The 23,408-nt window shown below is 36.4% G+C and overlaps 1 protein-coding gene across 1 annotated transcript in view; it reads left to right on the top strand.

Annotated features, from left to right (window-relative positions):
• The window catches only part of adam22 (ADAM metallopeptidase domain 22), a 64,952-nt gene that overhangs the window by 37,425 nt on the left and 4,119 nt on the right, over positions 1 to 23,408 (top strand). The window contains exons 7-30 of the mRNA XM_079895185.1: positions 518 to 587; positions 791 to 861; positions 1,643 to 1,717; positions 1,865 to 1,936; positions 3,018 to 3,184; positions 3,285 to 3,369; positions 3,472 to 3,556; positions 3,684 to 3,735; positions 8,043 to 8,142; positions 8,947 to 9,018; positions 9,108 to 9,200; positions 9,280 to 9,360; positions 9,834 to 9,884; positions 9,971 to 10,034; positions 10,824 to 10,929; positions 11,378 to 11,497; positions 11,571 to 11,739; positions 12,198 to 12,309; positions 13,449 to 13,539; positions 13,840 to 13,893; positions 14,616 to 14,816; positions 15,936 to 16,036; positions 16,132 to 16,198; positions 19,122 to 19,245. Of these exons, the coding sequence (XP_079751311.1) occupies positions 518 to 587; positions 791 to 861; positions 1,643 to 1,717; positions 1,865 to 1,936; positions 3,018 to 3,184; positions 3,285 to 3,369; positions 3,472 to 3,556; positions 3,684 to 3,735; positions 8,043 to 8,142; positions 8,947 to 9,018; positions 9,108 to 9,200; positions 9,280 to 9,360; positions 9,834 to 9,884; positions 9,971 to 10,034; positions 10,824 to 10,929; positions 11,378 to 11,497; positions 11,571 to 11,739; positions 12,198 to 12,309; positions 13,449 to 13,539; positions 13,840 to 13,893; positions 14,616 to 14,816; positions 15,936 to 16,036; positions 16,132 to 16,198; positions 19,122 to 19,245 (2,283 nt within the window). The remainder of the gene's footprint in view (positions 1 to 517; positions 588 to 790; positions 862 to 1,642; positions 1,718 to 1,864; positions 1,937 to 3,017; positions 3,185 to 3,284; positions 3,370 to 3,471; positions 3,557 to 3,683; positions 3,736 to 8,042; positions 8,143 to 8,946; positions 9,019 to 9,107; positions 9,201 to 9,279; positions 9,361 to 9,833; positions 9,885 to 9,970; positions 10,035 to 10,823; positions 10,930 to 11,377; positions 11,498 to 11,570; positions 11,740 to 12,197; positions 12,310 to 13,448; positions 13,540 to 13,839; positions 13,894 to 14,615; positions 14,817 to 15,935; positions 16,037 to 16,131; positions 16,199 to 19,121; positions 19,246 to 23,408) is intronic.

The raw sequence follows: 23,408 nt of genomic DNA, 5'->3' as shown, positions 1-23,408 counted from the left end.
TCATAGTAACCGTACATAAGCTGGATAAATATCGCAAAATAACTGTGCGAATCATAGAGTGGCATTTGAAAAGGCAATTTTGTTGTTATTTTCAATGACGCCTGCAAAAAACGCTCGTCAAAAGGTTTATCTTCCACTTCATTTTTATTTATTGCACCTCATTTTAAATTGTATTGCCCATTTCTATACAATAAACTTGCTGTCAAACTTGTGAATACTTCTCAGGGTGGCTATATATTTGGTTATATTTCAATATATATTTGGGTACAATTTTGGATACAAAAGATCTTTTGGGTAAAATAATTAAACAGCAAAAATGTTACATACAATATATTATAAATATTAAACATTTGTTTGGGCCAACAAACATTGCAATTAATACATTTGGAAATCTGACTGTTCCTTTATTAAATGTGCTCTCTATCTCTTTCTTATACAGATTGTGCACTGTGCCTCATCAAATTCACTAAGTGTTATGTGGGAGTATTTGACACATAATCATATTTCCTCTCTGTAGGAGGAGGTTCATGTGCACATGATTTATCAGTCTCATAGTTTGGACGCCCCAGAGGACTTCATTTCTGCAGGTATGGACCATTCTCCTGTTCAGGTTTCAACCAATATATATATATATATATATATATATATATATATATATATATATATATATAGCATGTATACACTACAAATCAGGGTCCATGGGGGATCATTAATATAGCAAAATTAGTTAGTTTAGTTTGCATACACTTTGTGTTCAACTGTCCATACTGATAGTTAATGTTTGTTTAAGTTCATCTGGCAGAGACACCATTCCAGAACCCTCCACTGTTCAGTGCCGCCCACAGGAGGAAAAAGAGACAGGTGTGTGTACTGTGTTCAAAACACTTGTGGGACATTGTGTGTGTCTGAGCATTCATTCTGATGTGATTTCAATGCTGTTGTAAGTTCTGCTCGCTCTCTCTCTCTCTCTCTCTCTCTCTCTCTCTCTCTCTCTCTCTCTCTCTCTCTCTCTCTCTCTCTCTCTCTCTCTCTCTCTCTCTCTCTCTCTCTGTTTCGTCTGTCTATCTTTTTCTCACCATCTCTGCTCCTCTCATGAAATATTTAGAGCAGGGCTGTATGGCAGTAATGTATAGATCAGCTGTTCCTCTGCAGTAACCATGTCTTGCATGCTGAAGGGTGATGATATGAAACAGGTTTGTCACTAGGTTTGGGAGTCGAAAACAGTTCTAATTCAAAACAGGTTCCTTTTTAAAAAAAAAAAATTCGAATAGAAGGATGTATGTTTATTCTGCATGCTTCTAATTATGTTGATGGAACGCTATAACAAAATGTGAATAATATTGCGTTGGTGCATGTCAGACTGAATGTGTGATACATTGTTTTTTTGGAATTAAAAGTTATTTTTGAATTATTATGCTTTGTTAAGAGTTCATAACAGGCTCCTGATAGTATTGAATGCATTAAGATTACTCTCCACACTTTTTAATTGTTTATTTCTTCTTCAAAACTACTCAAAGAATCATTCATGTAATCATAAGGGAACCAGAATTGATTCCAGATCTCATCCCTTGTCACTATCTCAGAACTCATCAGAGCCTTAAACTACAGGAAAATAATGCACAATGTCAAATTTCTCACACAGATATCGCGAAATCCACGGAGTGTTGCAGATGAGACCAAATATGTAGAGCTGATGGTCATAAATGATCATTTAATGGTAAGATGAATGACAGTCCATGATTGACCTAATTATTAACCAACCTAGATGATCAAGTCCAGTGTTCTATGCAATTTATCACTGTTTTTTTTTCTTATGGCTGTAATACATTAATTTTATTATGCATTCATGTTCATTTTCCCCCAGTACAAGAAGCATCGCCTTTCCGTTGGACAAACAAACAACTATGCCAAGTCTGTTGTGAATATGGCTGATCTGGTAAGTTGCTCATATTATATACATTTAACAGTCTTTTTTTATTTATTTTAATTATGTATGGTTTTATGCCGGGTTCAGACTACACAATCAAAATGTCTGTTACGATAGTCACTTTGTAAGATTATGCAATTTTGACTCCTAAATCCTTTTTGTGTCGGACAAGAAACATATCATGACCAGATATAACGACCAGTCATCGCTTGCCATCTTTAACATTGAGAAGGCGGAACTAGCGAGTGACTTCCAGAAACAAGAGCGTAAACAAACAATGACTATCGAAGCGGCGTACTCACTGGGTAGCTGAAGCACCTCTGCTATCATTCACCAGTATTTATCTATTTTCACTCTGTCATGGTAGTCCGTTGAAGAAACATCATAAAGGCAGGATTATTGTTGCCATTGCTTTCCTCCATTGCATAATTCCACCTAGCAGCACCAATACCATTGTCTTTCTTTCGTTTCGCCATGTTTGAAAGCTATGTACACAAGAGCTTCTGTGCTCCTATTGGTCAACGTCACAGATGTGACTAAACCTGTTGTGGAGGACAGTATATCCATGCTTCTGTCGGGATGTTGTGAAGCATTACAGATGCGGCATTGGTTGTCGTCCACTATGATAAAATACGATAAAGCGATTGGAATGAGATAAAACTATCGATTCTTGCATCCACATGCACATACGACACCCTACGTCAAATGGATCGTGCCAAAATCAGGCTGATATTGTGGTCTGAACTCAGAAGAACAAATAAACAGATAATATTATAACTGCAGAAAGCTGATCCTCATCAGTTTCTCGGGCTGACACTCTTGTCATGAGTGACTTTATCTGCTTGTTTGTCAGTCTGTCTGCCCTTGACAGTCCCATAAACATTCCTCCATCTCTCTCTCTCTCATGAGAGACAGCTGGCATTTGGCTGCTTCAGCCTGTTGTTCATTATGTCAAAATGAGCTCTAGAAAGAAAAAGATCCATCATTCTGCAGTCGTCACATGTGTCCTTTGGATTCAGAATTACATGGAAGAGATGCAATTCTTTATTCACCTGTTGTTAATAAAGACATCATCTTTTTGTATCTTCAGTATTTCAAAGAGCAACTCAACACTAGAATTGTCTTGGTTGCAATGGAAACGTGGGCGGCTGACAACAGGTTTAACATCAACGATGACCCCATGGTGACATTACGAGAGTTTATGAAGTACCGAAGAGACTTTATTAAAGAAAAGTGTGACTCCGTTCACCTTTTCTCGTGAGTTATAAAGAAAACACACACAGACATACACACAGCAGACATTATTTTTATGATCAAGTGAAAGGACATTTCTAATGAGTTTTCTGTCTGCCTCCAGGGGCAACCGTTTCCATAGCAACTGGGGAGGAGCTTCATACATGGGCGGAGTCTGCTCGCTTACTAAAGGAGGCGGAGTCAATGAGGTTTGTGGTTGTGGTTATGGAAGATGCTTTTAAGTAATGAAAATTAATCTGTTTGTCAGAATCAAAGGTATTTTATTTGGGTGTTTTTTTCTGATTTGTTAGTATGGAAAGGAAATGGCCATAACTCTCGCTCAGTCACTGGGACAAAATATCGGCATCTTTTCTGATAAGAAACGCATTTTAAACGGTGAGTGTTCTCATTTCTTATTCTAACCTTTATATTTTTCATGTGTGTACTTTGGCAGTAAACACAGGAGTACTCACACATACAGACTCTCATAGATTTTCCACTGTAATCCGTCTTTTCCACACAGGGGAATGCAAGTGTGAAGATAAATGGTCTGGCTGCATAATGGATGATGTTGGGTAAGTTTCTAATAAAGCAGATTTCCCAGATCTCCTAACACACATAACTCACTTAAGTTTTGAGACCCTATTGGAAATGCATATTAGTCTTACTAAAACAGCCTGTCATGCTTTGTGCTGAGTCTGTGTTCCTGTGTTTTGTTGCTTTAATAACGTTACATTAAATGTAGTCAAAGTAACAGTGTTTGAAATTTGTGCCACTCGCTGATCCATAACGCTTTCTGTCACATCAGATGTTGTTAACTGGCAGCAAGTAAGAAACTGAGACAGATTTAAATGCTATTTCTCATGAAAGTCCACTAGGTGGCAGTAAATAATTTGGCATCTCAATTTCATCTGTCTCGTGCTTATTCATATCTGTGTCCTGTTTTCATTTTCATGGGAACCTCACAGACTGTTGATGGGTGGGCAGATTAGCAGTACAGTCTGTGAGGGTGAATCTCACAAAACCTTCCACAAAATATGCATTTCAGAATCGCATTTCACCCTATAATCAATTCTTATTACTGTAATGCCAAAAATAACCTAATTCTTATTCCTGTATATATATATATATATACTGAATATATATATATATATATATATACTGTGTGTGTGTATATATATACAGTATATATATATATATATATATATATATATATATATATATATACTGAATATATATATATATATATATATATATATATATATATATATATATATATATATATACTGTATATATATAATTGTTGTTGGTTTTTTTGTTTTGTTTTTTGATGTTAGGGTAAAATAAGACGTTTTTGTGAGACTGACCAATGAACTCCTGTGTAAAATTAGAACACAATATCCTCAACATTTAATGAGAATGAGAAAGTGTTATTGATCATATTAGTCCAATTTTCTATTTTTGGCTATTGATTGCTATTGATGTTGATTCAGTCATGACATTTCACATGTGGACACTGACATTTCACTGTTCATGATTCAAATTCATCCTGGATCTTTTTAAGTAATCTTAATATTCACAAACCGTGTTTGTCAGTGTCAAAGTGAAAAATCGAATGATCAGATGTAGCAAAGCACAACTGATAATTAGTATTTATGCCTAAAATAGTCAAAAATGTTCACAATGGTCATGCGAGAAATGCCGTGACGTGAGGTGATCAGATAAGTGTGATGTGATAAGTGTTTGTTCATGTCACAGTGTGCGTCTGTGTGTGTTGGTTTGTCTTTATCCATGTGTTTTAATACCTTTTGCGTTTCCCCTTGTTCCCGAATGGGACAGCAGGTGAGCAGACGCTTGGCTGTGTCATGCTACTCGCTCGTGTCCTGTCGACCAGTCAGCTGCTGAGTCACTTCAGCCTCGCCCCCCTCACTCCATCTAATAGCATTATGGCCTTAATTTTATTCAGTCAAGAGTGCAATATGGCGGAAGTGCATTATGTTGGAACATTCTGCAGTTTCCTGTGTGCTCTCTTAAATTTTTTCACTGGTTTTTAATTCGGCCGACAGCTCATAGTGGGACATGTTTCATTAAGAGGGGATTTTTGGGATTCTCTCATTTTAAAGGGGTCATATCATGCATTTTTAATATTTTATTTCGTTCCTGATAATATTAGCTAAGGTCTTTCAGTATTTTTCACCCTCTCTCTGCCCCCTAAACATTTTTTCGGGGGATTTGTTGTTAGGTCCAATATAGTTTGAACTAGCCCATTAAATAAAAGCCTTTTTGCAAAAAACAAACAAAAAATGTGCCAGAATAAAGTAGATGAACACATTGGCATCCTTGTGTGGTTATAATAACCATGGAAATTTCATAACTTGCTGTTTTTGCAGCATAGTTTAAAAATATATATTTTTGGAATGTAGAGGAGGTGTTGAGTTCCGAAACATATAGTAAATAACTCATTTTCCGTGATATAACCCCTTTAAACAGTTTAAAACTGTCTGCAGTCATTCACACTCAGAACAGAACAATCATGATTTCACGCTAATGCCTAATGTCATAAAGCCTGCGTGAGACACACACAGTCTACCTTCAAACACAAAACTCTTTTATAATACAATTATATAATAAGAATTATGATGACAAAAGTGACTGACACCTGTCATCTGATATATGTAATGGCTTACTGACAGGACGTTAGCTGAAATTCACACCAGCACTCTCAGTGTGTGTTCACCCTCCGTCTTGCTGTGTGCTTAGCTTCTCAAAAAAGACTTCTTCTCTTCACAAGTCATGTTTCAGAACACATTTATTAGTCATTAACTTTTTTTTAAATCAATGCAAACATTTCCACAACTCCTTCAAACTTGAATATCATTTGTAGAAGTTCATAAACTGAGAGAAAAAGTGTTGTAATCACCACACTAAGCTAAGCTCTTTCTCACTATCAGGAGAATTTGGGACTATTGGGACAAAAAGTCCAAATTTATGAGTATGAGAAAGTCCTCTGGTTCCAACATGCACATATATATGTTGTAGTTGGGTTGTTTTTGATGTATATATCCATCATTTCCTGAAAGCTACAGCACACTCTCACAGCTCATGTTATTAACACCAGTATCAATGGCCTTTCAGACAGACACGCTCATGTTGATCTGTCTCTCCATTGATAGACGTTTTGATGAGTTTTATTTTCCGTGCAGCCTGCATGTCCGATCTGATCCACTAACTCCAGTGTTTATGTGGCAGGATATGTTGTGTTCTCTGTTTTCCCCCTTTAAGTTTGTCTTCCTGCTGTTAAAAATCCTGTGAAAATGTCTGCAACACTTTAAAATTAATTACCAATGCTCGAGCAGGTAAGAAAAGGTGCCCTGATATTCCAGGAACACACTCAGCGTCTGGTAAATGAAGAGTAACCATTTGTACAAGGCATAATGTGAGAAATGCACTTATTGATTTGCAGCCTGCGGTTAAAGCTTCCTGAAACTGCATTGTTGCAGATTGTTACAGATTGGAATAGTGCTTACTGCTTCGCAAAGATCTCTGCAGGATATTGAGGGCAGCGACCTGGCTGATACAGGCTAAGCAGTATTCAGCGTTCTCCTGATACTGTACGATTTAACCATACAGCCACATCTCTGTTTACAAGTGGAAAAAATTGTGATTTACATCAAAGGGAGGATGTAGTGGATGGATAGCAAAAGCTATGAAAGTGTCATCAGAATCTGAGAGGATTCGCCTAAAAAGAGAGTGATTTGGGTAATTTATTTGGACCAGGGTTTCCCAAACTAGGGTTCGGAAACTATGAAGGAACTGCAGGGGGTTTGTGAGTTAATTAAAATATTACAAAATAATTAAATCATAAAAATAAGTCATTATGAATAAATACTTTTTTTAAGAAATCAATCAAAATTAAAGGATGAAATATTTTATTTTCCCTGCATGTACTGTGACCATTAACCGACATCAGAGAACCATGAACATGCAAACGTGTTAAATTCTTGAAATATTGATTTAAAATCTCTTCAGGGGGACTTCAAGTAAATATTTAATTCAAAGTGGTTCGGCTGGCAAATAAATTTGGGAATCCTGGTTTTAGAGCATAGATATAAATACACAGATTCTACAATTAGCAACTGTTATTTATATATAATGCAATGCACAGCACATCCATCATATTTAAAAGGTCAAGGTCTGCCTGTAAACACATGACAGGGAATTGACAGATTCTTCCATTTTCACCCAGTTTGGTTGTTGTGGTCCTTGTGTTTGTATGGTGTGTTTTGTTTGTTAGTCTGAGTCCTGCCCTCTGCTGGTCTGAATGAAACCGAGTCAGTAGCCACTGACAGCATTCAGCGTGACCAGTTCATGTTAAACCTATTTTCTATCCCGAGACCATAATTTTTAGCAGTAATATGCCCCGTTAAAACTTTTCCACAACAGTGACCACGTTTACATAAACATTTTGATTTTGTGTCATGTAAACGTGTTTTAAGTTTGCCATAAACCAATCTGCATAAGGCATTTCCCTGTAATAATCAGAAATGCTATACTTTTTATTTGGGATTGGAATATCCATATTCATTTACATCTACACATGGCCAAAAAAAAAAAAGAAAATCCTAAGCACTTCCAGTATTTCCATACGCGAGTAGTGGGAAAAGAGTCTGCTTGTCAATTTTTTGCACAGTAAATGTGAATTATGTGCATGTAAACGTGGTTACTGAGGTAAGAATAGTTGCTTTTCAGTATAAGCTCAATGTGAATTTGATAGTGTTACAAACACTCATTTTTATAGCCTGTAAAAGATGGTTTCAGCTGCTGTATTAATCAAAGAAAATTAGGCATTATGACTCTTGTCCTTTGTGGTTCTCTGTAACAGCTTCTACTTACCCGAGAGATTTTCTGACTGTAACGTGGAAGAGTTTCATGATTTTCTGAACAGTGGAGGTGGTGCGTGTCTCTTCAACAAACCTTCAAAGGTAAACCCACTTCAATTCTGTCTGAGTTCATAGCATTTACTTTCCTTAGCACACCACTAAGCCCACATAGAATCTGCACCCACAGAACTTCAAACAATGTGCCACAGATTTCCACAAAATTGGAATGCTCTTTCACAAAATTTTATACGTACACTTTCATTCAGGAAGTTTTTTTTAAACATATTTGCATTATATTGATCAAAAGTGACTGTAAATGCTTATATTCCAAAAATTATATTTAAAATAAAAGCTGTTCTTGTGAACTTTATGTTAGAAGAATATGTGGAGAAAAAATGTGTCATGGTTTCCACAAAAATATTAAACAGCGGTTTTCGACATTGATGATAATAATAAGAAATATTTAAGCATATTAGAATGATTTCTAAAGGATCACGTGACAATGAAGACTGGAGTAGTTCAGCAGTGTCATCACAGCAAGAAATTACATTTTAAAATATATAAAAATGTGTACTGTGTATAATTATTTTGAATATATAAATACACACACACACATGCATGTATATATGTAAGAAAAATGTGTTATTTATACATAATATAAATTATGTATAAATATATATACAGTATATACATGCAAATATTTCTTAAATATATACATGCATATGTGTGTATTTATATATACAAAATAATTATAACCAGTACACACACATTTTGGATTAATCGATGCCCAGCACTAGAATATGAAAATAAGTAATATATGTGAAATAATAATAATGCAATAAATGGTGCAAAATAACAGAGTTCTTTTTTCTCTCTCTTTTTTTATTTTTATTTTATCTTCTGTAGCTCTTGGATCCTCCAGAATGTGGAAATGGTTTTGTGGAGGCAGGAGAGGAGTGTGACTGTGGAAGCCCAGCCGTGAGTGATCTTACATCAACATTATGATCACAATAGTCTGACTCTGCTTATGTAATCTGTTTTTTTTTTCTTCTTCTGTCTCTATACAGGAGTGTGCTAGAGAAGGGGAAAACTGCTGCAAGAAATGTATGTTGACGCAGGGAGCCAAATGCAGTGATGGTCTCTGTTGTAAAAACTGCCAGGTAGGCGCTGAGTCGTACAAGAAAAATCTGCAGCCTTCTGTTTGTGTGATTTTTAATGATCTTTGTGCTGTGTCTGTAGCTGGAGTTTATGGGTGTAATTTGTCGTGAGGCTGTCAATGATTGTGACATACCGGAAATGTGCAGTGGGAACTCCAGCCAGGTGAGGGCACAACACATCCTACAGCAGTAGAATTAATGGACTAATACAACAGAGTCTATCCTGGAACAGCATTCCAATCAACCAATCAGATTTGACGGACAAGTTTACCAGTTTATGTCAAGTTTAGGTTTACAACCAGGGTTAGGTGCTTATACATCAGTGTTATAAATGTTACATCTCATTTCCTGCTGATTTTAGGGAGAGTTATGGGTAGAGGTAGGGTTAGGACAAAATTTTCAGACAGAAATGTTGTTCCAAGGTCAACAAAATATGTTGATTCAGAAACATGTCTTACTTGGCAAAATCACGGTGACCAGCAGAGCATATGACATATATAGTGCATACTGCATACGTTTAAAAATAGCAGATAGTGTGACAATATAAACATGCTCTTTTACTTACCTGTAGTGAAGAATTTTTAATAGTATATGTTATATTTATAGTGTAAATAACTTAATATATATTTTTTACAGTGTCCTCCAAACCTGCACAAGATGGATGGGTACACATGTGAGAAAGACCAAGTGCGTTTTTAAATATGAAATATATTCTAAATATAGTTACAATTTATATTATGTGACCTATTTTTGTTCATTTGATCTCATTTCAGGGAAGATGTTTCAATGGCAGATGCAAAACCAAGGACAGGCAGTGCAAGTACCTCTGGGGAGAGAGTGAGTGACAGTTATTTTAGTGTTATTTATATACTATTAGAGTATTTATATTTTGAATTTGCTTTTATTTTATATTTTTAGTTTTAATTTTTTTTTATATTTCCATTTAGCTTTCAGTTTCTGTTTGACGTTGAAGTTAGCTGCCAAGGCAACATTTAGTATTTTTAAGTCTTTCATCTAATATATTAAGTCTTTCATCTAATATATATATATATTCAATCACTAAAAAATATTTTTTATATATATATATATTTTTTTTACTATTTAATTTTTTTATTGCAGAATTTATACATACAATCAGGGAGATGAAGCGTGGTTGTATCTCTTTCAATGAACAATAACAACAGCAACAAAAAATAAATATCCTGGATTTGCATACATCAAAAAAAATAGAATTGCTCTGAAAAGAAAAGAAAAAAAAGTAAAAAGAAAAGCACAATAATGAGGTTAAATCAATCGTCATAATGCATCAAAAACTTTTTTTGTTATGTATAAATCTTAAGGGATGAAATCAGCAAGAAAAAGAGGAACGCCTAGGCGCAGCTGTAGTTTTTATTTTTATTTTTATTTTTTTTTATTTCCAGAGTTATACACGAAGTAATACAATAGATACAAGTTTTTCACATATACTATTCTAAATGATTCCAAAGCATCATAAGATATTAGGAATTTTAATTAACGATAACAAAACTGGTGGGTGTGACATCACTTCCTGCTGTTTGAAATATATTTTTTGTTGTTGGTGTGTGGTTCGGGTGTGATTATGATCTGATGTTTTTGTTTTAAAAGAAGCAACATCGGCTGATAAGTTTTGCTATGAGAAGCTCAACATTGAGGGCACAGAGAAGGGCAACTGTGGACGTGACAAAGACACCTGGATTCAGTGTAAAAAACAGTGAGTTTGACCGGCAAAAGAGGTTATTTCATGAAAGTAATGGGTAATGAATTTCCATGACAGGTTCATGTATATAAAATTACACTTATAGGTAGGGTAAAATATGATTTAATTAAAAAACAACACAAAAAAAACATTTTTTGTTATACTGGTTAAAACTCTCTTCACATCCTGATAGCAATCAATAATAGAAGTGGTCTAAATAATAAAACATGTACATATATCTTCTGTGGAAGTCTCAGGACCAAAAAAATGTTGGTCCAATCATTGCATTCAGTGCGAAATGAATCTGCAGCAGTCAGGTGTTAAAGTAATATTGTTTTAAGTAAGATTATTTTAATTACTAGTAGTGATCACATTTGAGTTAAGTCATTAAAGCATGTCAAGGATGTGTAAGATCATTTAACTTGGAACAGAGATTAAAAAGTGTGCACATGTGTGTTTTCAGGGATGTAAACTGTGGATACCTGCTCTGCTCCAACATTTCTCCAGCACCCAGACTAGGAGAGTTACAGGGAGGTTTGACTTCTTTCTCTGTGGCCCAGCACAGCGCCTCACTGGACTGCAGGTACAGTCAGAGACACTCACTTCAGGTTTCTATGTGTTGATTCATTTTCCTAAAGTAAGTGTGAATGTTTCAGTGGAGGGCATGTGCTGATTGACGGCGACACTGATCTGGGATACGTAGAGGACGGAACGGCATGTGGGACGGATCGCATCTGCTTTAACCACAAATGCCTGCCAGTGCAGGAGTTCAACTTCAGCACGTGCCCTGGCACCAATGAAAGGGTGATCTGCTCCGGACATGGGGTGAGAGATTATGTGTGGTGTGAACGGGGACAGTCTTGTCACCCACTGATCCAGCTTCAGTTGAAATGATGATATGACCTGAAACATGCAATAGAACAAAGCTAAAAATACATTTTGACCAAAAAAAAAAACATAAAATGTGTATAGTTAAATATATTATATAAAATATATTATGAATATATGAATAATAATAAGAGAATAATAATTTATCCAAATTCAATTAAAATAAACTTTTAAATAGCCTAAATCAAATTTTATTTTCTTCTCAAATCATGGTGTGGGTCGGATTGAACTCCTCTAAAGGCCGTTTTTTTGTTTAACACTAAATGTGTGTTTAATGCCCCTAATATGTAAATAAACAATACACTGATTCAAGTCCCTGCATGTTCTGCAAGCAAAAGATTTAGTTGAAATGCTGCTGAACAATACTGTGGTATCTTTGTGTGTGTGTGTTGTAGGTGTGCAGTAATGAGCTCAGATGTGTGTGTGACCTGGGCTGGGCAGGTGAGGACTGTAACTCCACCTCTCCTTTGAGTTACCTGTTGGTGCGTCCCACAGCCAAAACATCAGGTAGGCCAAACTTCCTCTTTCTTAGACTTCACACAGAACCAGTCACAGTTCCACGATTTAGAGATCCTTAACCAGCACGCATTAAAAAAAGCTGATGACAGAAGACATGGTGGTTATGTGTAAAGGCTCCAGCAAGTTTGAACTCTTCATTACCAAAGTTGCAAGAATCAGAAGAGGTGCCATTTAGACTTCTAAAGGTCATTTCTATAAAACAAATAACATTTGTCAAAATGAAAGTAATAAGCCATGTGATGCAGTGCATTACAGCGATTTTACCACTGATAAGATGCTTTCTTAAGCACAACATGAAACCGTGGCATCAGCAATATTAACGCACTGAAGGATTTTATCATTTGAATTTATTTTGTCAACAGCATAGAATTTCTTGATTATTTACTAGACATTTTACATCAGATTATTTCTTACATTAAATATTTTGGTTAGGTTTGGGCTGTTAGGCTAAATTTGATGGTTCCTGTTATTAAATGTGTAAAAAAAAAAAAGAAAGAAAAAAAGGATATCAAGATATAATTATTTCATTTTTCATTAGTCTGTTATTCTTCTGTTCTATCATATTCATGTTCAACAGTTCATTCACCACTCACACATTTCACACGCTTTTAATTTCTCTTTTTATTTTTCTGTTTCATGGCTTTTGTTTATACGCACTCGTTCTTTGTGGACAGGCTCATGTCTTTTGCTGGAGTGACAGTGAGTTTAGATTTGAGTTGTTGTTTCTTCTCTGTCGTTTTGTCGTTCACTCACCCCATTATTCCTCCGTGTTTCTGTCTGAATGAAAGCTAACAGTGTTTATCTGCTGTGCTGTGTTGTTATAAACCTCGTCATATACCCTGTTTCATGGATTTGATTTGTATGGATGCCTTTAACATACAGCCTCCGTAAAGAGAAAGTCTTACATTTTTATCTTAATCTTTTTTCTAGTTCCTGTCTCTGTCTGTCTTTATTTCGGATTGATTTTGTCATGCGGTCAATCGGACAAAACAAACAAAATGCTAAATCAAACATAAAAATGAATCATGTTTACATCCAGATTAGTTTTGCTTTGTCCAGATGATTGCAGGTCAGTGTTGTCTGCTAGTTGCCATGGCTACAGATTAACCATTCTGTTCCTCTGACAGGCATCGCAACTACTAACATCATCATCGGGGCCATTGCTGGCTCCATCCTGGTCCTTGCACTGATTCTAGGCATTTCTGTGTGGGGATATAAGTGAGTCACATGATATCTCACTAGCTGAAAACATTATTAAACTTTGCCTAAAGGGATAGTCCATCCAATAATGAAAATTCAGTTATCATTTACTCACCCTCATGTTGTTCCAAACTGGACTTTCTTTCACTGAAAAATCATAACATACAGTTTTGGAACAATATGAGGGTAAGTAAATGAAGACACTGTCATTTTTGAGTGAAATGTCCCTTTAAACTGGAATTTACATAACATAGATTTGTAATTTTATCTCTTGATGTTTATTTTGTTAATTGTGTTTTTTCCGCTCTCCCCATGAAGGAGCTACAGACAGCGTCAGTATGTTGAATCTGATGTACATCGAAGATTCTGTCGGTTTGTCCAGCTTTCTCTTCATTTTATGAGTGTTATTTTATGTGTTGTGTGAAGGAGTGGAAAGTTTTGAATTATTTCTAAGGCTATTATTAATGCTCATACTTTTGGATTAAGAATTTGAACAAGCACTTTACCCTGCATTTTGGCATGCAGACTACCGTTCAAAAGTTTGGGTAGATATGATTTTTTTAATGTTTTTGAAAGAAGTCTATTATGTTCACAAAGGCTGCATTTATTTGATCAGAAATACAGCAAAAACCGTAATATTGTGAAATATATATATATTTTTAACTAACTGTTATGGCAAAGCTGAATTTTCAGCATCATTACTCCAGTCTTCAGAAATCATTTTAATATGCTGATTTGCTGCTCAAGAAACATTTCTTATAATTATCAGTGTTTTGCTGTGCTTAATATTTTTGTGGAAACTGATGCATTGTTTTTCAGGATTCTTTGATGAATATAAAGTAAAAAAAAAAACAGGATTTACTTGGAATATAAACAGTAGAAACTTTTGTTACAATATAAATGTTTTTACTGTCTCTTTTGATCAATTTAATGCATCCTTGCTGAATAAAAGGAATTTTTTTTTTTCTTTTTTTAAACTTACTGACCCCAAACCTTTGATCGGTAGTGTTTATATTTTCCTAAGTGATCATATTTTTGCTGGTGGACGATATTCCCAGCCCAGTTTTCAGATCAAACTTTTTTTTGTTTGTCAGTCAAATGCCCCCGGGTGATTACGTGAAGAAGCCAGGAGACGCGGATTCTCTCTACAGTGACATGCCGCAGGGCGTGAGCTCGAACTCTGGAAGCAGCTCCAAGAAGAGGTCTGCTTACCTGTCTCACTTCCAGATCAACACCTGCTCTTTCACCCCCTCTATCCCCTCCATCAGCCAAAACATCTCTCTGTTCGGCTTCAGGTGTGCTTCATCTCCATCTTCATCTTCATCGCTATCGCTTTGCCTGCTTTGCTAACAAATAGTGGAACGTTTATTTTAAAAACAAATAGGAAAGTTTCATTTGAGAGCTCAAAAGACTTGAACTTGGAGTTTTCAATTATGTTCAATTTAACTTTGTCTCAGATGTTTCTGTGAAAATAATTTCTAGGCACAAGACTTAAAACTTCTCAGAGCCAAAGTCACCATTTGTTCTGGAGTTAGTCTCATCACTGTCTATTATATACAACTGAGAGATTAAAGTGATCTCCTAAAGAGAGATGTGTTTTGAAAGTATGAAATAATTCCTGTTTTATTTGGCACTGACTTTTTTAAGATAAAGTGTGCAGTTCCTTCTACGGGATGTAATTTTTACTGAAGACTTCCAGGTTTTTATTACTTCCTTGATGAGTTCTCCGCTGCAGGTTTGTGCTATTGGCTCAAAAAGCTGTAACTGTCTGTTTGTCCCTCTCTTGGTTATTGTCAAAGTCTTATCAGGCTCTAGTACCACTAATACTGAGGCAGTAAGTAAGTCAGTGTCTTCATGGTGTGCCATCTCCATGATCTCATGCTCATCTCACTCATCTCAGTGTGTTTGTTCTGCTCATCACAGTTTTGCAAATCATTCCTGCTTCACAGTATAGCTCTGCAACTTGAATATGAATATACTTTAGTTATAATTTAAGAGAGAATTTTAAAGAAGTACATGATGTCACTTGGATGATGGTGATGTCATTAAGGAATTTGACTTTTATTTGAAAATATATTGCCAATTTTTCCATATTAGAAGTTTTGCAGCACCCAGAGACATGAGAAAAATTATCCCATGCATGTTCACTTAATTGTGATATTGTGATAAAAGAAAGCTAACTAATATGAGTTCTATCATTAATAACAGTGAGTTTAAGGATTTAACGTTTAACGTGAGTTTAATGTTATCTAATATATTAAGACATACACGATAGGAACATTAAAATGTACTGCTAAGTAGGAATGACCCATGTGACGTCTCAGCCATTTGTTTTCCTCATACAGAACCCTTTTAATCTCTGTAACTGCATTTAAGGAATTTAAAAGACAATTTCTCTCTTCTTTGGTCTGAAGATCTAACGGTCTGTCTCACTCTTGGAGTGAAAGAATCCCAGATGCCAAGCACATCTCTGACGTCTGTGAAAACGGACGACCCAGGAGCAACTCATGGCAAGGTAACACATCCATAAATGCATCAGCTCTAAATGACAGAGCTTGCTTCAGATTAATCTCAGCATTCATATCACGTTTGTCTCCTCTGTCACTGCAGGAAACATCACAGGTACCCGTAAGAAGCTCAGGGGAAAGAAGTTCCGTCCTCGCTCCAACTCCACAGAGTAAGAGATTTAGTATTGAAATAGAGACATGTCTTCTTTACCGTACAATGAGTGATTAGGAAACACAGGGTGGATGTTGGGCTTTGCATGGAGTCTTAAACTCTATGACATGTATCAGTACTGCAGTGTGTCCAAGATGAATTTGTTCTGTGTTTGGTGTAAATGCTGATTTGTTTTTGGTGTGCATTGATGTGTGCATTGGTTTAATCTCTGGAACGAACAGCAAGCCGAAACTGACCTGCACGTCTTCATCTGTATATACACTCAGATTCTGAATTCAGCTTGACGCCTGTTTCTGCACTTAAACTCTCCTTTTTCAAACGCATGTGACAAACTGACCACAACTAAAACAAATAACAACATTCAGCTGACCTACACAAATACTACTTTTTTATTTTGTAATATTCGTTCAAGTCTCAACTCAAGCAAGACATTCAAAAATGCATTAGCAAGCGGCGTCGCACTTCTGTGATGTGCTTTAACGTTGAATAGCTTGATGGTTGTGGAAAAGTTCTTCTGCTAAATTTAAAGGAATAGTTCACTCAAAAAATAAACATTCTCTCACCTTTACTCACCTTCATGCCATTCCAAACCTGAATGACTTTCTGTCAACAGAATTCTGACGCTTTTACTAAACTATTCAGTGACCAGGGGCTGTTAAGCTAAAAAAGAATAATCAAAGTAGCCCAAAATGCACTATATTACAAGACATCTATGGCCATATGAAATGAGGAAGAGATCGAAATCCTTTATTGACTGATAACCTTCACCTCTGCCATAGCTCTTAAATCTAATGCGCACATACACGCTTGAAGAATTGCGCCAGGTTGATGTCAGTGATACCAAACAACAATATATGCATATATTATAAACATATTGTATATATTTGAATATATACGCTACTGTTTAAAGTCTTATGCTCACGAAGGCTGCATTTATTTGATCAAGACATGATCTTTCAGAAATTATTCTAATATGCGTATTTGGTGTTCAAGAAACATTTCTTTTTATTATCAATATTGTAAACAGTTAATATTTTTTTGTGGAAACTGATTTATTTTTGTCAAGATTCTTTGATGAACAGAAAGTTCAAAAGAACAGCATGTTGTTTAAAAGCCCCTTTCCCTGTTCACTTTAATTGTATGTAAAGGGACATTTTGCTTTGTGTTCCACTGAAGAAATAAAGTCATACAGGATTGCAACAACATGAGGATACAAAAATGATGACAAATGAAAAAAAAATTATGTGAACTAAGGTCAGTTGGATGCTGATGTTACAGCAGCTGTGTTTTGTAGAGTCTTCGTTTTGTTTCGTCCAAAGCGAAAAAACTTGATATGATATCTGTGTAGGTGCTGTAGTCTGAGCTGCTGTCTGATCTCTCACCTGCATCTTGGACCATAAAGAATGTTAGTGCTGCTGCTGTCTTTTACCAACTTCCTTCTTTCTCCTCTTTCTCCTATCTCTCCTGTTCTTTCTCTTCTCCCCCCTCCCTTCCCTTTCTCTCTCTCTCTCTCTCTCTCTCTCTCTCTCTCTCTCTCTCTCTCTCTCTCTCTCTGTTCACCATCGCTCCTTCCCCATCCTCCTCCTGCAGGTATTTAACCCCTTGCGTCAAATCAGAGTATTATGTAACTAAATGGGTAGAAGATGTGAATAAAAACACTGAAGGACCTTATATTAGGTACAAAAACATCAGACTGCATTATATCTCTCCCCTATCCATCAGTTTCCCTCCTCAGTTGTTTTTTCCCCTGACCAAATATCATTTTTCAGAGATGAGAGCTGAGCGTTAGGGTTTGAAGAGCACTCGCTGGCAGATCCTCTCAAAACCATTCATTTTGATGTATTTGTTTCTTTTTGATCTTTTAAACGTGTATTATTCCATTCCAATGTGTCATGGACTGCTACAGTAGAAATTTAACTGCAATGTAACATTTTAAAGGAGTGCATGAACATTTATACTATTTCAAAGATTTACATCCAGAGTTTTGTAATCATGAATCTTAAATGTTTGTCCTTAGAAATCTTCCTATCATACATCCCAATATAGTCATATAATTGACCACTTGTCTTTAAAGGAGACGGAAGGCATTTGTTATTCAGTAAATCATTTGATGTAAACATCAATAATCATGTGATGCAAGTATCCATGCCTTTCATATGATCATATCACAAAACCAAGATCAGATTTCACCCCAAAATCAACAGAAATAAGAAATGGCCCGTTAAGGCTTTTGTTGCATTGTGACATTATCTGAACATTCTAAATACAAATAAAGACTTTTAAAGATAGTTTAAAATTAGTTTTACTCAACATAATTTTTTCTTTGGATTTTGGACTGAAATATGAGATTCACCCAGGTGTTAGGTTCTTGTATTTGTGCATCTGTGTGTGTACATCAAACGACCAAACCAGACTCATTGATTGTAGTTAAAGCTCTTGTGTTTGTATGAAATTTGTATTGTATTCCTCCTTCACGGTTCTGTCCCTCTCACACTCAGTGTCCACTCTCTGCATGCCGGCTGCTGCTTAACTTGTCGCTTTTGCACTCTATGATGTCATCAACGGATGGCTGCCATGTTCTCTGTGATGATGATCACTTGTGTCTGTCCTGATCACCTCATCATGTCCGCCATGTTTGTAAGCCCACATGACGCCGGGTATGTTTGTTCGTTAAACATCCCAAAAGCACTGCATTGTGCTTGCATTATCAGCCCAGCTTCACTCTCCAGTAAGAGCCAGTGGGTATTTTTGTGGCAAGGACTGATGAAGTTAGTGATTTTGAATGATGGCTTGCCGTGGATACACTCCCTCTGACCTCTTCAAGAGGTCAAAGGTGACAGCTCCATGTTTGTTCTGGATCTTGACGCTGTTATCCAGTTCACACACTTCAGTACTAATGTCACATCTCTCTGATCCCACAGGACTCTGTCACCGGCCAAATCGCCCACCTCTTCAACGGGCTCCATCGCCTCCAGCCGGAGATACCCCTACCCCATGCCTCCCCTTCCAGATGAAGAGAGGAAGGCCAACAGACAGAGTGCCAGGGTAAGACTTACCATACGTAAGCCTCTTTTTATCGTCATTCAGCACATTGCAGGTATTCAGGATCAAAATATTTAGACAGTTCCCAGAATTATGATTTAGCTCTTTTATTTCTCAGAGGTCTATCACACTACATTTTCTACACTAATGTGGTAGAGAAGCTACAGAAGCACATGCATGAAATTTAGAGGTTTTACGATAGTCTGTCCACAGAAGCACTTAGTAGCAAGTAAACTAAAACGTTGTAAGAAAGAAGTTAAAGTGCCCCTATTATGCTATTTTAAAGTTTCCTAATGTTGTTTTGGAGTCTCCTACATTTACATGCATCAAAGGTCAAAAAACTGTTTCATTTTCTCATAATATACATTTGCACATCACCACATTTTCAGCGATTCTCAAAGGACTCGTCAGATGAATCAATCTCTCTAAATCCCTCCTTTCCGTGAGCTACTCTGCTCTGATTGGCCAGACTGCTCAGTCTGTTGTGATTGGTCTACCACATACAGCACGCGTCGAAAACAAAAACGCCCATTGCCATTACAACGTCAGCTGTCCTGAGGCTTCCTACACCGTAAACTAAACACAGTAACGAACAATGACGTCGATTTTACCATATCAAAACCATATCAAGTCCGATGATGAAACACTGGAAGAACTAGTTATTCAACCTGAACCTCCATCGCAAGGATGACCCGAGCAGGACGTTTCTCAGTGATAAGCTACTCAGTTTGAGGAACATTATGAGATGTTGCAACTGTAATTCCTCACCATCAGCATGAACAAGTGCATATCCATCAACAAACCAATTATTTTACTTGTACTTATTTATTTACCGAGTATTTTTCTAATTTACTGCGGCGAACATGTGGAAACTGTATCAATAACAGTGCATGTATGCAATGTATACATTAGCCGAGCTCTAGCGTGAATGACTGATGTAACATAAACGTTGGTAAAACAAATCTGGCTCCATGCTTAATCTTTCCTCAAAGTAGTGAGAACGACAGACAGTCTGCTTTAATAGACACAGTTTTAGGTAATAGTGGCCCACAAACTGATTAGCAGAAGTATTTCAGTAAGACAGTAATAATGTGAGTTAACCAGCTAGCAGGAGACCAACACAATATAAAACTCAAAACGAAGTATTTTGAATACCATCTTTCAAGAGCAAGCGGTTTTCCGAATCCTACATTGAACTCCGAGATTTGAGAAGCAGTCGTCAGTCAAATAAAGGGAACATATACTGCTGTGGTATTGTGGTAAGATGAATTTTAACCACTGATTCTTCACATGCTCGTCCTTGGGCAGTGAAACTGGCTTTACCTTCACATTGTAGAGCACAGCGTCTTCTCGACATGATGCTATCCAGCAGTATCCACAGGAATCAGCTGTTGGTTTGAGGTTCAAGTTTTCCCTGGTGTCTGCGCGCGCAATATGCTAATGTTTCGTCTTGATGTCACAACGAAACGGCTTATGATGACTCGTTTGAAAAACGATTAATTTCTTTGACTCAGAGTCGACTCATACTTTTGAATGACAATAACTTTATATACGACTTTAACTTTAAACACTTTCAGATTTAAAATATTTGCAGGATGTTTTCATTCACTTGGAGACTGTTACACACTACATGAAAGGTCATTTTCAAAAATCCAAAATAGGGGCACTTTAAGACATTTTTTAGAATTCTAAGTATAGAATAAACTTCTAAGAATTCATCTTAAAGGGATAGTTCACTTTGAAATTAAATTTTGGTATGTTTTAGCTTACCTCAAGGGCATCCAAGATGTAGGTGTCTTTTTTTCCGCAGTAGTTTCAATTTTGATATTTTTAGGTCAAACCGTTCTTGTCTGTCAGTCATTTCATGCAGGTCTATGGATACTGTCTCAAAGAGCATGCACAAAGTTCAAATTAAAACAATTCCCCATCGTCCAAATTAAACAATTCCCCATCGTAAGTACACATTGATGGCCTAAGACACGAAACGAGCGGTTTGTGTGAGAAAACGAACAGTATTTATATCGTTTTTAGCTCTTATAACACAGCCGCGTTCAAATGATCTGAGGGCTCGGGCGGGTATAGATATATACACTAGATGTCGCCTTCGCTACTGCAGTTCATTGGAACGAAACCGTAGCCAAGGCGACATCTAGTGTATATATCTATACCCGCCCGAGCCCTCAGATCATTTGAACGCGGCTGTGTTATAAGAGCTAAAAATGATATAAATACTGTTCGTTTTCTCACACAAACCGCTCGTTTCGTGTCTTAGGCCATCAATGTGTACTTACGATGGGGAATTGTTTAATTTGGACGATGGGGAATTGTTTTAATTTGAACTTTGTGCATGCTCTTTGAGACAGTATCCATAGACCTGCATGAAATGACTGACAGACAAGAACGGTTTGACCTAAAAATATCAAAATTGAAACTACTGCGGAAAAAAAGACACCTACATCTTGGATGCCCTTGAGGTAAGCTAAAACATACCAAAATTTAATTTCAAAGTGAACTATCCCTTTAAGTGGAATTCTTTGAAAAGTTCTCAAATATTTTCCTAAGATCATCTTATTTTTACTTTGGCAAAAAATGCCTTTGGTGTTATCTGATTGTATATTGGTAAGACTCGCTGATCAAAAACTCCTCAAAGGCCGTCTTACGGTAATAATCATAATAAGCGAGCACACTTTTTTCATAGTGACTGGCTTGACAGGACTTCAGAGGCCGGATTTACGAAAATCTTCTTAAGAAAGAAGTTATGAAAATGAATGTAAGAATGTCTTTTTTTCTTAAGAAGAAAATGACAGGCTTTGGTGTTATCTAATTGTATAGCGGTTCTTGCCGAAGACTGATCAACACAATGAAAACACTCGGAAAGCCGTCTTTTAGCACTTTACCAGAATAATCATAATAAGCATGCTCACTATTTTCATCTCTACTGGCTTGACTGGAGTTCAGCAGTCTGAGTTGCGTTTTTTTAATGCTTAACAGGTAAACAGTTATTTTTAATGTGGCCATATATTTAATAAGTGTATATCTGCTATAAGTTCATTTCAGCAACACTAGCACAGAGATGTCAAACTCAGGGGCCGTTTACACGACTCCGTTTTCAACTAAAAACAGAATTCTTTTCATGCGTTTTGGCTGTTCATTTACACGACAACAGCGTTTTGGTGGCCTGAAAACGCAAACTTTTGAAAACGGGTTTCAAAGTCCCAAGTTTTTGAAACTGACACCATTATCATCTCTGTGTAAACTACAAAAACAGTAATCTGAGAAAAAGGTGATGTCATCCACATGCGTAACCTATTAATTGTTTAGTCTATAGGCTTCTTTCTTTTTTTTTGCAAATGAAAGGATACAGATATTAACAGTAATAAATAAGTGTGGGGGGTGGGGGGCATACAGACATCATTACAAGTGGTTATAGGAATTACACAAATCAACACAATATAACATTTTGTCATCATGAAAAATGAAAGGTTCCTTACAACAGACTCAAGGATGATATATGTTTTCAAAGTCTTTGTGTTAAAAGGTTTTGACATTTTCTTAAAGGAAGTAAAAAGGGACTTTATATCAGAGGAGAACATTCTAAAATTGGGATTACAGTGAATGTTTCTGGCTTTGTGAAGATTAAATTCACCCTGCAGACAAAGTAATAATACAGTATTATCAAGATTAACATCCTTAGAATGAAAGTCAGACAAAAGAATTATAGATTATTTAATTTGTGTCTATTGGCATGTGCACTGTAGTAAATGTCTTGCATGTATAATAGCGTTTTAGTCATTTTCGTGGATCTGTGTGAACGGAGATCGTTTTGATAAAGTCGCCATCTGTACACAGAAAAAACGTTTCCGTTTTTAGTACATCGTTGTCGTGTAAACGTACCCTCAGTTCCTTGAGGGCCACAATTAGCTTCAACCCTCACTAAATACACCTGAATATAAGGGTCTGCATCTGAGATTGCATACTTCCCTACTATATAGTAGTACTCACAAAAGAGTAGGTAAAAGTACCCGGATGACCTACTACTTCCAGCGAGATTCTGAAGTGTGCATACAATGGACACTTTACTATCCCATGAGGCCATGGGAGAGGATTTATGAATGGCAGTGAAGTGACATACAGTAACTGACGCTGGTAGGCCACATGATAATGAC

This window comes from Squalius cephalus (genome assembly GCF_949319135.1).
Source record: "Squalius cephalus genome assembly, chromosome: 15".
In the NCBI taxonomy this organism is placed as follows: Eukaryota; Metazoa; Chordata; class Actinopteri; order Cypriniformes; family Leuciscidae; genus Squalius; species Squalius cephalus.
Note: the sequence above shows the minus strand (reverse complement) of the source record. Positions and strands in the feature narration are given on the sequence as shown.